The sequence below is a fragment of the Quercus suber genome, unplaced genomic scaffold (assembly GCF_002906115.3).
Source record: "Quercus suber isolate HL8 unplaced genomic scaffold, Cork oak 2.0 scaffold_255, whole genome shotgun sequence".
NCBI lineage: Eukaryota > Viridiplantae > Streptophyta > Magnoliopsida > Fagales > Fagaceae > Quercus > Quercus suber.
In genome coordinates this window covers 726,786-742,347 of record NW_027069711.1, presented here as the reverse complement: position 1 = coordinate 742,347, position 15,562 = coordinate 726,786, and the positions used below count along the sequence as shown (strand labels likewise).

General features: G+C 34.8%; 1 protein-coding gene across 1 annotated transcript; it reads left to right on the top strand.

Annotated features, from left to right (window-relative positions):
• The first annotated feature begins 335 nt into the window (after positions 1-335).
• On the top strand, positions 336-1,802 carry LOC136070723 (pathogen-related protein-like). The gene is made up of 4 exons (XM_065781046.1): positions 336-523; positions 644-776; positions 877-1,178; positions 1,274-1,802. Exons 1-4 carry the CDS (start codon positions 389-391, stop codon positions 1,418-1,420), a joined length of 717 nt encoding a protein of 238 aa, XP_065637118.1. The 5' UTR covers positions 336-388; the 3' UTR covers positions 1,421-1,802.
• Positions 1,803-15,562: the final 13,760 nt, after the last annotated feature.

Below are 15,562 nucleotides of genomic sequence, written 5' to 3'. Positions count from 1 at the left end.
AAATGATTGAATATATAGGGGTATTTTGAGAGTTTTAGTAAAAAAAATTCATTAAATCTAATTCTATTCCCTCCCATTCCTCCCAATTTTAGGAGGAATGAAAATTTGAGATTTGGAGGGAATAAAGAGGAATGAGCATTCTCTCCTATATATTCCATTCTCTCCCACTTAAACTAACTTCCAAATAGGAGAATGGACTTTCCATTCCCCCAATTAAAACTCCCAAACAAGGAAAAAAATGAATACTCTAAAATTATTCTTCTCATTTATTTTCATTCCATTTCATTTCCTCCTTTGAGGGCCAAGATTCTATATATAAATCTAATATCCTTCTGTGCTATGAAATTCAACTCAAACAACAATAGTTTTTCTTGTAAGTGATCAGGTAATGGCATCCTCAAGTGGTGGGCAAGAGAAGTATCGTTCCTTCTTGAGTGAAGAAGAAGTGAAGAACACCAAATGGAGGTTTGGGGTACCCAACTATGATGTTGTCAATAAGCTCTTTGAAGAAGGCAGAACTAAGGTCTCCCTTCCTTTCTCTCCTTTCTTCTCTGTGTTTGTGATATCTTTATCTCATCTGACTAGTTTAAAGTTTTATTTATTTATTTATTTTAATTTTATTATTATTATTATTATTTTGAAGATATGGCTTCCTGGGTCACTTGAAGAAAAGATGCAGAACTTTGTGAAGACATGGGAAATGGAATTTTTCCATAAGACCGACCTAGATGAGTTTAAATCCATTGATCCCAAGAAATTCACTTTCAGCTTAAATGGTATTCATTAATTACAAAGAGCTCAGCACATAAACTTGGTTTCAAAGTTTTCAAGGTTATGTGATCTTGGAATGTTTATCATATATACTTGTGTTGTCAGGAGGGAAGGCTTTAAATTTGGAAGAAATAGGCAAACTTGGGGGAGGCTATAACCCGCTACTTCAGACCTCCCTGCCAGAAAAACTCAGGGCTTACGACCCAGATGAAGAAACAGCGGCTTCTTCTCATAAAGTTTTTACTACAACATTTCCACGTGGGTTTGCTTTGGAGATTCTCCAAGTTTATACTGGGCCACCTGTGATGGTGTACAAGTTCAGGCATTGGGGTTATATGGAGGGCCCTTTCAAAGGCCATGCCCCAACTGGAGAGATCATTGAACTCTTTGGAATTGCCATTTTTGAGGTTACCCTTCAACAATATATTTCCTTTCTTCTTCTTTTTTCTTACAATTGTTGTCTACTTTTGTATAATTCAATTCTTTTTCCATGTTTTAACAGGTGGATGAGCAGATGAGAGTAGTGAAGGTGGAGTTCTTTTATGACCCTGGACAGTTACTCGGAGGTCTTCTGAAAGGCACTAGCTTGGATGGTTCTTCTGCTGAAGAGCCAAGTTCAAGCTGCCCTGTGCTCAGGAGCACAGGGTAGCATTAGATATTAACATGGAAGATTATGTAGTCACACTTGTCTTTTTTTATCTTTTGATTTTGTATAATAACCTTAAAGGTCGAGCTTTAGTAGGAAGATAGCTTTCTACCAAAGTGTCCCGGATTGGTCCATTCCAGCCACTATCTTTAGTGTGTCTGAGATAGCGAAGTTTTAACTTTTCTGTCAGTTGTTCCTTTGTTTGGGTTAGGAGATGTTGTAATTCTTCAGCCCATGAAGCTGCTAGATTTGCTTTAAATTCTAGGATGTCTTTTAGTTTCAATAAGGATAATCTCTCCCCCAGCTTTGGCTGGGGTTTGTAAGGATGATTACCGTCTTTGTTCCCTTTTTTTCAGCAATAGATTGTAGTTTATCATAAAAAAAAAATATATATATATATATATATATGCCAACTGATTGCAAGAACTGATTGTAGTTTATCATAAAAAAAAAAAATATATATATATATATATATGCCAACTGATTGCAAGAACTTTCTTAGTTGTAATAGCTTAAATATGCTTTTTTTTTTTCTTATTATAAGTAAACATTATACTAATTTGTTTGAATGTAATAGTCAATAACAATTTACCACTTAAAATTTATTGTGAAAATATTATAAATATAACATTTTTTTATACTTTTTAATGATTGACTAGTTTTTGGGATTCTATTGATTAAAATTTGGAGGCTTTATTTCACTTGGGGGCCTAGGGTTTTGCCTCACCCACTCGCCTATAGCATTGAGTCGGCCCTGTGTTAGGCAATTCTGGTGGAACCCAAAGTCAAACTTGGGTAATTTCTTTACTCCTTGCATGGTGTTCTCTGTGCTGGCCTCAAAATCTTAGTGGGTTGTGCTTTAGAATTTAGGCATTTCCGAGGCTTTAATCAGGCCTCTAAACTCGCTTTAGTGGGTGGTCACAAATAAAAATTGCCCTTGTGTTAATTTTACTCGGCCGAATACGAAGTTCATAACAATTGGTTGAACCACCAATGGAAAGGTTGGAGACGAACAACCTATTGGACATTACCAGAGGCTGGGAGTGTTAAACTAAAATGTCGACGCTGAGGTTGAGAGATCCTTCTCTGTCATTGCTGTTGTGGTCAGGGATTGGAGAGACTGGTATTTGAATAGCTACACGACAAAGGTAAAACACCAATCTCACTCTCCAAGTGGAAGCAAGCCTTGCTCTGGGCAGTCCTTCGTCTTCGAACGGGATTCAAAGATATGTTATCAAGCTATCTTTTTTCCCAACACTGATATACCTTGGAGTTGGAGGATTAGAAATCTGGTGTTAGAATCCTCTTCTATCTTGTCAGATTTTTGTCTAGATCATCCTTTTAGCTGGGTACCTAGAGATGTAAATACTGCTGCCCATGCTTTGGCATCTTGGTCTTTGACTTGTAATCTTGTGGGTTCTTTTGATTTGGGGTGCTGCCCTCCGGCTTTCTATGAGACCTTATTCTTCAGTCTATGCATTAATTTCTTACGCTCTCTCAATTCCTTATTTTGCAATCTACTCTTTCCTTTGATATTTTGATTTTCAATTTTTAACATATATAATAGATCTAAGGGCACAATCAATTTTACAATTGCGGGTGGGTTCTAGTTAGCTTAACGGATAAAATTTCTGATGATTGAATAAAAGATTTGTGTTCAATCTTCATCTACACTAAAAATTGGTTAGTGTTTTGGTCTGATGATAAAGAGCTATTATTAAGAGCGGATGTCATGAGTTGAAACTTTCTAAAAAAAAAATTTACAATTGCAAAGGTCGCAATTCCTGTTTGGTGTGTAGTAAATGTGATGTAAATGGTGGTCCAGTGTCAAAGTAGTGTATTACAAATTATAGTTGACATGTTAATAAGTTGTGAAATTTGTTGTGTCTATAGTATACAATACTGCATTGTTAATTTAGTTGTTATCAAACTCATTTTATGATATCTTTTTTTGCTTTGTCTTTCTTATATGGTGGTTCTATCTATGGTTCTTTTATTTTGTTTTCTACTCTTTAAAATTATGAGTAAGGAGAATAAATGTAGTCTCTTATAGTTGAACAAAGGAATGGGTTTGAATCTTACCAATATAAAAATTAAAAAAAAAAAAAAAACTAATTGTTGTATTGGCCTGATGGTAAGAGTAATCATCATGGAGTAGACATCATTGATCCAAATCACATGCAAGTCTACATATTGTTGGGTCAAATAAAAATATTTAAAATTTCATATGAATAAAGAGTCTTTATTTATTTATTTATTATTTTGTTAAAAACGTTTCCAAACTCTTCATTTATTTCCTATGACCACCCCTAGCTTCCTCTTCCTCTTCCTCTTCCTCTTCTGCCAATGGGTGTCGCTGCCTTTGTCACTACTGTTGTTGCCGCTTAGCTATACTTCCCTCTAATGCAAATGGCGGTCACCGCCACCGCATCAACCAGCACAAACACCTCTTTGTTGTTTGCCAATCTCCATGGATCTCCACCAATGGCTAATCTCCAAAGATCTCTACGTTTCTTTGCTTTTAAGCTTTGTTTCCAATGGATCTATAACTATAATTAACAAGAAAAGGTTTAAATCCATTTCATAAGAAATCTTTAATCCTTTTTTATTTACCCCTCCTCCAAGCAACATTCGTGGGGATTGCCAACTTCCTTTTATTGCACAGATCTGAGTTTGGGTGCAATATTGCCTTTTATTGCATAGATCTATGTTAGGTTTGCTGCACGGCTACACCCAATCATAGACTATTCCCATTAATAAGAAAGGATTTATGGTTAATGAATTTGAATGAGAGAGAGAGTTAGTTTTATAAGACTTTGTCTGCTCAAAGGTGGATAATAGACTGAGAGAGAGAGTTGAAGATATCCAGATATCCACTGGATATCTTCAACTCGATACTCACGATTTTTGTTGGCTTTGATGAGGTGCTCCGGTGATTCTATTGGAGAATTGAAAGCGGCAAAGAAGAAAGGGGGGCTAAAGCAAATCAATTTTTTTTTTTCATTATAATAAATAATAATCAATTAAAAGATTATGTGGCAACCTTATAATTAAATTGTTGACTTTGCATTTGACACTTAAGTTGCCACATCAATATAGAAATGCCACGTTACTATTCCGTTAGCCACATAAACAATTACACTAACGGTAGTTAAAAAAATACTAATAATGCTCAATTTTGAAACTTGAGGGACTAATAATGCCCACTTGAAATTTGAGGGACTAATTGCGCTCACAAGATAAACTTTAGGGACTAATAGTGTAGTTTTACCCAAAAAAAAATGTTCATAATCTGTTGCTAATTCTTGTTTTTCTGACTTACCAAAATAATAATAATAATGATAATAACTGGCAGAAATATAAAACGCCTCCTAAACAACGTGTTCATGTTCTTAAAAAAATTTTCCCCTGTATTTCATGTGCACATATTCACTTATTCGTGCATTTTAATGATGCTAATGCATATTAAGGTAAGATGCGTTGTATGTTTTCATTTCTTTTACTTTTCCTTCAGATATTTTATTGTGAGTCTTGTGACTAGTCCCCATTTTGTTTATTTTCCAAAAAATAAAAATTAAAAAGGGTCATATACTCATATGCTTCTTTTTGTTTTGTTTTATTCATATGATCAAAACCTTGACTCATGGTTGCGTGATGATTGGAGTCTCAGACTATTCTAAGCGTGTTAGGGAACTATTATTATTATTATTATTATTATTCAGGGGCGGAGCCACTTGGCCAAAATTTTCAAATTTCTATTAGAGTATATAAAAAATTGACATGGTCCCCCCAAAAATAAATATTCCCAAAATTATTTCAACAATTCTTCTAGAGTTCTAGTCCAATACAACTTCAAATAAAATAAAAATCTTGGCCCACATCCAGCCCCACCAGCCAGCCCCAAATCCCTAATAAAACAAAAATTTCTCCTCTAAATTAAACACACTTCGAGCCTAGCCCAACCCCAAATCTAAAATGTCTAATCAAACAAAACAAAGACATCTTCAATCCTCACCGTAAGAAAAAAAGAGAAAACAATCTGTGATATCCCTTTGCCAAATACTAAAGTCTGAATAGCAGAATAGAAATATCAAATATGTGTATGTAAATATGTGATATCCCTTTGCCAGCAAAGCAATTTATGTTTATTTGACTTTTTCTTTTTGTGTTTATTGTTATTGTATTCTTTATTCTTAATCCACTAAATGACTTTGAGGCTGTTTGGATTGGCAATTTTCATGACTCAATTCTCAGTTTTCATAACTCAATTCTCAAAAATGGTAGGACCCATAGCAAAATACTTGTTTGCCTGCACCGATACTCTATTTCCATAACTTTATTTCCAATACTCAATTCTCTACTTTTTGAGTTATGAGTTGTGGAAACTGAAAACAACTTTTGGCTGTTTTCAGTTTTCAATGGCAAACTTGTAAATACTATTACAAATTCGGTCCCACCGTCAGACTTTTGCTCCATCTTTATCTTCTTTTCTCTTTTTTTTTTTTTTTTTTTTTTTTCCTTTTTGTCTTTCACTGGTCTAGGACACACACCTGCTCCTCTTGTTCTTCTTCTTCTTCTTTTCTTTTCTTTTCACTTTCTGAGTTTGTTTTTTTTTTTTTTTCTTTTTTTTTCTTCTTTTCTTCTCTTTTCACTTTCTGGGGTTGGTTCTTTTTTTTTTTTTCTTCTTTTCTTTTCTATTCTCTTTTCTTTCTTTTCTTTTCTTTTCATGTTGGTTTTTGGGTTTGGTTTCTGGGCTTCGGTTCTTCCTTTTTTTTTTTTTTTTTTTTTTTTTCATTTTCATTGGGTTTCCATTTTTTTTTTTCTTCTTCTTCTTCTTCTTTCACTGGGTTCGGCCTTCAGTTCTTCCTTTTTTTTTTTTTCCTTCTTCTTTCACTGGGTTCGAGTTTTTGGGTTTTTTTTTTTTTTTTTTTTTTTCCTGATTGGCCGCATTTTGTTGTTGTTGTTGTTGTTGTTGCTGTTTTTGTAATTGTGGTTGAAGCTGGGTTCAGGTATGTGTTTTGGGAAAGTAATAGGGGGTGAAGGAGGGGAAATGAGAACAGAAAAAATGGTGGGGCCACAAAACAGTTTTTCTCTGACCAAATGAGAGGTATGGGACCTACAAATAGTGTGAAAAATATTGAGGGATGGAAATTGAGTGATGGTGCCAAACGAGTGTGGTATTTAGAGTGATGGGTGATGAATGATGAGTTATGAAAATTGAGTGACGAAAATTGAGTGATGAAATTTTTGAAGCCAAACAGCCTCTTAGCCTTTTGGCTTTTGTGTTGTTTGTCTTTTCAGTGGGGCTTGCATTGTGTAGGTGGGTAGTATAGTAAGTAAATTATAAATGAAAAAATAAAAATAAAAATAATCATCCATGGAAGGCAATTGGGGTGAGGGCCGTGGCCCGTGAGTCTGTGTATTTTGTTTATGTTGTTTGTTTATATTTTTGATTGATTTGTTTATTTAATTTTTTTATCCTAAAAGGTCATTACTTAACTAAAGGTGTATTTATATTATAATTCATGTAAGAATGAATTTTATATGATAATTTATTATAATGGATGATAATTTATTATAATGAATTTTATATGATAATTCATTGCAGGGAATTTCAATGTAGAAATGATAATGGATGAATTTTATTCTATGAAAAATCGTCACCAGGCATGATTTGATGTGAATGTTCTTTTTTGTACGTCTACATTGAACTAGACAGTTTTTCATGTTTATTAACGTACAAGAATATGAAGATATATGAAAGTTGATAATTTTGAATTTAATAGACTTATGAATTATATTTAGTATATCTCTACTACAACCCGGCCCTCCCAAGTAATTATTACTGACTAAGCCCTTGTTATTATTGTTAGGGATAATTACAATTTGCCCACCTGTGGTTTGACCCGATTTCTATGTACCTACCTGTGGTTCAAAGTTTGACACTTTGCCCACCTGTGCTTGTCACCGTTACCCAGCCGTAACCCACCTCTCCACTCTCCGTTACTCTAACACCAAATAAGTAAAAAAAACATTCCAAAACAGATCAAAACTAGTTATCACTCCTAGAACTCACTCTCACTCCCAAAACTCTCAAAACTTACTCACTCCTACAACAAGCATTGTTTGAAACTCTTAATTTCAGATCCAAGCCGAGGAAGCAAGTTGCTAACAGTTGCTCCTCCTCTGTTCAGCAATGGGCTTCGATTCGCAAACTTTCCAATGGAACTGGGTTTTGATCGTGGGTGGGTTTTGATCGTGCATGCGCTTGGGTGCCACCGTGGGTTATTGAACTTGGGTTTTGAGCTTGCATGGTCCTCTGTTCAGCATCAGCAAGTAGATCAAAACCCTCTTTAGTTTTTAATTTTTGAAACCTAGGGTTTGAAATTGGGTTTTTTAATGCTTTTTCGGGTTTTTTATTCTTTCTTTTTCCTCTGTTCAGCAATGGGCTTCGATTCGCAAACTTTCCAATGGAACTGGGTTTTGATCGTGGGTGGGTTTTGATCGTGCATGCGCTTGGGTGCCACCGTGGGTTATTGAACTTGGGTTTTGAGCTTGCATGGTCCTCTGTTCAGCATCAGCAGGTAGATCAAAACCCTCTTTAGTTTTTAATTTTTGAAACCTAGGGTTTGAAATTGGGTTTTTTAATGCTTTTTCGGGTTTTTTATTCTTTCTTTGAATTTGAGTTTCTTAAACTATTCTTGATTCCATGTTTCTTCGAATTGGGTTTTTTTCTCCTTACTTTTGTTTCATGAAAGATTATAATAGTAGTTGTGTAACTAGTTGCTAATTTAATCACAATATGAAGTTGTTGAGTTGTTGTTTATATACAGCCAATATGAAGTTGTTGAGTTCTTGTTTATATAAAGCCATTTTCTTTGATTATATTTTTATAACTTCTTTGATTTTTGTTGTTTATATACAACCTCTGTATGTGTGTGGAGAACAATGCAAATGTGAGGGACCATGGACCACAATGCAAATGTGAGGGACCCATTTAATCTATGTATGGTTTTGTTAAGTTAATTTATCGATACATCTCTCTCATGCTAATTGCTTTCCTTCACATGTCAACTACTTTCAAATTTTCTAATACACTTTCTAGGAGCAACTGTTAGTAACTTGCTTCCTCGGCTTGGATATGAAATTAAGAGTTTCAAACGATGCTTGTTGTAGGAGTGAGTAAGTTTTGAGAGTTTTGGGAGTGAGAGTGAGTTCTAGGAGTGATAACTAGTTTGATCCGTTTTGGAATGTTTTTTTTACTTATTTGGTGTTAGAGTAACGGAGAGTGGAGAGGTGGGTTACGGCTGGGTAACGGTGACAAGCACAGGTGGGCAAAGTGTCAAACTTTGAACCACAGGTAGGCACATAGAAATCGGGTCAAACCACAGGTGGGTAAATTGTAATTATCCCTATAACATATGTATGCTTCAGCATAGCAAAAGTACAATGTCAATGACATTTGTGTGCTTCGGCATAGCAAAATTAGAATGTCAAATATCAATGGGTATTTCTTTTCTCTCTCTTATATGCTCATGCATGATATGCTAAATAAAATAAAAATATGCAAAGAAAAATAAAAAGCAAAAAGATCAAAAATGCTTTTTAATATGATTGCAAACATGTATTCTAGGAGATGTGGAAGTTATAGGATGTACCTCGAAGGTGATAGTCCCCATCAAACAGTTATGATTGTGTATGAGTTAAAGTGATTTTCTCATATCTCAAATCGTTATAATATGTATACACTTATGCAATCTTGCGATGTTTTTCACACACAACATGCAATATTCTTTGCTACTCTTGATACATGTGCAGGTACAATGTGATTTGATCATCACAAGGTTTTACATGTGTTAATGCATGCTCACTAAACTGTCTTGACTTGTTTTTAAAATATAAAATTGGTTAACTTGTTTAGTGTGTGCGTGTGTTTTTAAGATCCATGTGCTTAAAATTACTGTTAAGAGATAATTTTAAGAGCTTAATATGTTAATTGGATCATTGGTTGAGTTACATGTTGGATTGCATTCATGTCTGTGTTTTTCACTTCTCGAAAAACTATTTTCAAAAGCTGGCTCGACACCTCCTTGATACCTAACTATCTGTCGAGCTTCTTAAGCTTTTTCTTATCACAATCTTGACAGCTTCTCGACACCTGGTGGATCAATTAAGAAAGTTTCTGCCTCCTCGATAGCTTCTTGACACCTGGTTGATCGATCGAGCTTCTGTTCTTGGTTCTGGTGTTCTATTCCTCAATACCTTCTCGATACCTGCATCTGTCGACAACCATTGTCCTCGACACCTCCCTCAACAAATGTCTCAACACCTCTCGACACCTTCATCTGTCGATATTTACTGAGGTTCTATTTATTCCTCCTCATGCGATCCGAAACTCATTTCTCTCAATCTCTCTCTCGATAGCTTTCTCTTTTTCTCTCCCACACACTCTCATCTCACTCCAATCTTGATCCTTAAGGTTTCTTCAAGCTTTTTCAAGTTTTTCATCACTTGGTAACCTTTTAATCTCTCATTCTTCATGCATTTCATGTTTTGAAAACTAGGTTTTAGGGTTTTTGAAAAATTTTGGGATTTTTCAAAATTGATGAGTGTTTATTGAAATTTTGGGATGGGTTTTCATTTCAATGAGTTTAAAATCTCATACATTGCACCACATTAGCATTATAACAGTATTATCATGCATTTAGATGTGTGCAATCTATTTGTGTGCTAATAGGTTTGGATTGGGCTGAGCCCATGATGTAATTTCTTTTGCATGTCACATGTTCATGTATTCCCCATGCATACGTACTCTCGATTCAATATACTTGTTATATTTGAATTGCTTTGGGGCTTTTTTGAATGTTTCTCTCCCTCTCCCTCTCTTTCTGTTTACGTTAGTTGAGTGTAAATCTACTCTGGCTCAGAACCCTCTTCATTTTGAAGCTTTTTCATCTTCTAATTCTGCTCCTCTCCCTCTCTCTTCGGTTCCATGATGATGATGTCCACAAGGCATTCTCGGAGAACTTTTCTAAACGAGGTGTTCATTCGGAAAGTCAAGTCATTTTGGCGGACTTCGTCGACATCAGCCTTCTCGATGTCATTCACAGTCGGGGATAGGAGTCATTGTGTGACGTCCTGGTCACCTGTCCTCTCTTGCTTATCCAGGAGTTTTACTCCAACATGCACAGGATTGATCGTTTAGTACCTCTTTTCTTCACTCACATTCAAGGTATGCACATTCCTATCACACCGCAACTTGTTGCGGATGTGCTTCGGGTTTCCAGGATAGAGTTTCCTGACTATCCTCGTTGTGCGTGCCTAAGGACTGTTTCCAAGGATGAGCTCATATCTGCTTTTTGTGAGCACCCTATTAAGTGGGGTAAGCATCAGTTTACACCATGTCGACCTTTTGGTAAAGGTCCTAGATTCTTGAACATGGTAATGACCTTTGTACTCCATCCTCTCTCTCACTACAACTCCATTACAAAGCCTCGTGCTCGATTTTTGTTGTCCCTACTTAGGCATCTTACTATAGACTTACCTTCTCACTTCATTCTCAATATTATAGATGTTCATCTAGATTCGGCATCCCGTGATAAGCTCATATTTCCTTCCGCTATCACGAGGATTTTACGCCATTTTTCCGTCCCTTTTTCGGAGTCCAACCATTTCACTTTCATGTGTGCCATAGACACCGTTATCATAAAACATAGTAAGGCGCAGTTTCAGTCGCAACAGGAGTTAGCAACACCTCCCTCCCGTTCTACTCCTTCATCTCAATCTGCTCCATCCATATCCGCCCCCTCCTCTTCTATGGGTGATGTGTCACTTAGAGACAGCATGGCACAACTGCAGTGCATGGATGCTCACCTTGATACACTCTCTACTGAGTTGTATCAGGTGAACATTTATGTTAGTCGTATTGCACGACAGCAGGCGACTATAGGTGGTTTTGCTTTTGAGGCTTCTCCTCCACCACCTCCTCCAATGGCTTCTGATTTTGATGCTGAGGATGATGATGATGATGGTGATGACGTTAACGCTTTTGATGATAATGATGGAAATGCTAGCTCTGCCGATGAGATGTCTACCTGACACTCTTACCCTTTGTCACTCATGACAAAAAGAGGGAGTAGTTTTGGGATATGAGAATAGTCATTCTTAGGAGAGTTAGTATAGGATCATTTTTTTAGAGGGAGTGTTGTTGATATTATGTGTCTTTTCTTTTCTTTTTTTGATAGATATATTGTTCTTGTACATTGAGTCTTGTGACCATTTTTACACATACATTGTACTTATCTTCTTTATATGTGAATGTATGTTTTTCTTTCACCTAACCCTTACATGTGTTGTTTCTTTTCTCTCCTTTATGCACATGCTTCTTATACTTGTATGTAATTTATTATTTTTGTTTCACACTAAGATACCTTGATGAGTTTGTTTAAAGTGTTTCAGAGATACAGGTTGTCAAAGTCTACTTGTCATAAACTCTCTTCTTGCAAAAATTTTCAAGAGTTAGTGTTAGGATAGATTTTATTATATTCAACAAGTGAATATGAGTTGAGTGATTTATGACATCTCTCATATATTCATTTGTTTGTTGTGGTTTTGTCACGGATTGCCAAAGGGGGACATTGTTAGGACATACGTGATTCACTTATTAAGAACATATGTCATTCTTTTATGTAATTGACTAATCCTTTGACAAAACGCACTTTACTTATAATTTGGTAATTCTAGGTTTTTTAATACTTCAAGAAATAAGGTTTCAAGATCAAGTATTGAAGTCATCAAGTCTGTCCAAGAAATAAGCTGTGAAAGTGCAAGTTCATTAAAACTCGACAGCTGGCCCGACAGTTGTATCTATTGAGCTTAAGAGAGTTGTTCAGCCCCGTGTGCTCGACACCTACTCAACAGCTACTCGACACCTCCTATCTGTCGAGGTTTAAGAAAAACAGATTTTTCTATTCTATTTTCTTGGGATCCGTGTTTATGTGTTTGGGCCTTCTTTTCTCCTAACCCTAGACATATAAAAGGATTATTTTAAGAGCCGTCAAAGGATACACAAGTTGCACAAGCATTGAGAAAAGTCTATTCAAGCAATTTGTGACCGAAGACAAAGTTTTGTCCTAGTTCATCATTCTTGAAGAAGTTGCTATGTATGTGCACCTTTGGGTTTTGTGACCAAGTATCTTCTTGATCTTCATCATTGGGATGAACTGAAGAATTTTGCAGCCAACAACTTTCTCTAGTTGGTGTTTGAAGTTGTGTACTTGGATCCGCACATTGGTTAGTCACGTACTTGGGAGCCGTGCATCAAAAAGGAGAAATTGTCACTACAGAACAAGTCCAATTGGGTATTGGGGTAAGGGTTCAATTGTAGGTTGGTATAAAGTACTGAGATTCCTTTACTTGTAACTGCTTGTTGTGATAATAGTGGAATTTCGAGAGTGGTGACCTGAAAATCACCCGGTGGGATTTTTGCCGTTAGGTTTTCTCCATTCATAAACAATTCACCGTGCTATTTATTTTCCGCTGCATAATTAGTTTATTTGTGATTTGTTTGTGCTACAACGCGTTTGCATGTTAATTAACTTAATTAATTCACTTGGCTAAATTAATTGGTTAATTTATCACAAGGGGTCAACACGTTTTTAGCCTTTCAAAATTAAATCACACAAATTTATTTATGAATAAAGTCTCTTCTTTTGTTAAAAATAATAAAAATAAATAAATAAATAAAAAATCAGATCTGTTTTCAGTGTTAAAAAAAATTATTTTGATTTGTCAAAATATCATATCTGCTTTATGGGATGTAAAAAAATGGTTTTTGATGACAAAAGTTCAAATCTATTTTGTTATATGAAAGAAAAGTGATTTTTGATGACAAAAATTCAGATCTGTTTCATTATATGTTTTTAAAAAGATTTTCTAAGAAGAAAACTTCACTCATAATCTAAACTTATACAATCATGAATGAAAATAAACACAAACATAACAATACATAATCTCTTTCTTTATTTCAACAATTTGCATGTATTAAGAAAATCGGATTTGAGAAAAATTTAGATTTGCATCTCATAAAGATGCAGATCTCTTTTTGTTTGAGAAAACTCAAATCTACAACTTAAGAAAGATGCAAATCAGTTTTTGTATTGAGAAAAAAATCAGATCTACATCTTATAAAGATGCATATCTGTTTTGTTTTAAGAAAAATTCAGATCTACATCTTATAAAGATGCAGATCTATTTTGTTTTAAGAAAAATAATTGTTTACATGCAAATTTATTGATATTCAAGAAAAAAAAATTATAACAATCATATAGAAAATATCATGCTTTAAACAAAAGGACAATTAGCAATTCATAGATATTTGAAAAAGAAAGGTATATAATACGCATCATCACATCACAAGAGAAGGGTGAAGGAAACAACCTCTTGCATGAGAACACTTTGTTCTTGAGAGGATGTTTTAGAGTTCATAAAAATTTGTTTAATTCTCTTTGAAACCTAAAAACCCTAATTTTGCAGCAACACTCAGAGAGATGATCAGAAAATATGTGTGGTTTCAGAGTCAAAAATGTATGCCTCTCAGAACGTGGAAAAAAGGTGTTGAATTATGAGGTTCAATCTCTATTTATAGAGCTCAGAGGACTCTAAAAAATAGGTACAGACGATTAGGGTTTGAATCCGGACACATCCTTTTGAGAAAATGTCGAAAATGGTGTGCCTTATCGTCACTCGAAGGCCATTGGGCCAAAGCCCACATGATGGCAATTCGACACTTTTAGAGTGTCGTTCGGCACTCCAAATGTGCCGAATTGGCTCTTGGAGGCCGAACACACTTTCATGTTCAGGTGCCATTTAGTCTCTCCTTTTAGGGTTTTTTGGCTGGTCCTTGTACCTAGACGAGTTTTCATCCTCCATCTATGATTTTTTATCTCTTTTATGGATAATTTAGGCTATTTAAGAATAATTATCTTGAAGATAAATACCTTAAAATAAATCTTGATAAAATTCAGATTATCCACAGTTTTATTGTTATCCAATCATCTTTTTATTCCCATGCATGCATCCCTATTTTAAACACTAATTATCTATCAATCACAAAATTATTTAATTAATTTTAATTTTTTTAACCAATCAAAATTAATTTAAATTGATCATGTGTGGTCGATTCTATCTAGACACAATGCATGTTGACCGTGCAAAATTGATCATGCGATATCTTTCAATCCAATGGTCCAATTTGGAAACCGGACACACCGTTGCGACTGTTAGAACCTCAAGATCATTTTTATGATATGCAATGAATGAATTGATGCATGCAATGCAAGAATAGATTGATGCATGTGATGCAAGAACAAAATGATGCATGTGATGCAAGAATGATCTTTTGGGAACATGGATGGTCACTCTAGTCATCTTCCTTAATTAAATTATGGGTGCAAAATTGAATGTCTACAACGTGCATAATTACTATGGGTATTTTTTATTGTTTAAATGTGGCATGTTATATCACCTCTATAGAAAAATTATGTTAATGGTTAAAGGAACCAAAAACATGAAGTAATGATTTTTCATAAATTATTAAATTTTTTTAGGGTACGGATATTAATTGAAATATCACCATTAAAGCTTACAATTATTGTGCTAATATATATATATATATATATTTATAATGAAGTGAGCTTAGTAGAGCTTATGCTTTGGTTGTACGGACGGAGTTGTGAGAACTACAACAAGAGTCTAAAAATGAAGCAAAGTGAAGAGTCTGGGAATAATAAAGAGAAATAATTTTTTTTTTTTTTAATCTGAAAGTAGAAACAAAAGTGAGAGAGAAGATACTTTATTACGTAAAGTCCAAAAGAGAGAGAAAGTGAAGGGGAAGGAATATGCGAGGTGATACTGATATTTAAGGAAAAATAGATAAAGAAAGAGAAAGCGATTTTTGGAGTATTTGGAGGGAGAGGGAGAAAAAAAAATTGAGATTGGAAAGGAAGGGCTTTAAGCAGACAAGGGGTGTAATGTATCTATTGGGTTAAGATAAATTGATCCTGGTTAATTAATTCAATTACCCAGGTTGATTAATTAAGTCAAATTACATACAAATCATTTAGGCACCAAAAAATCACTAAATAA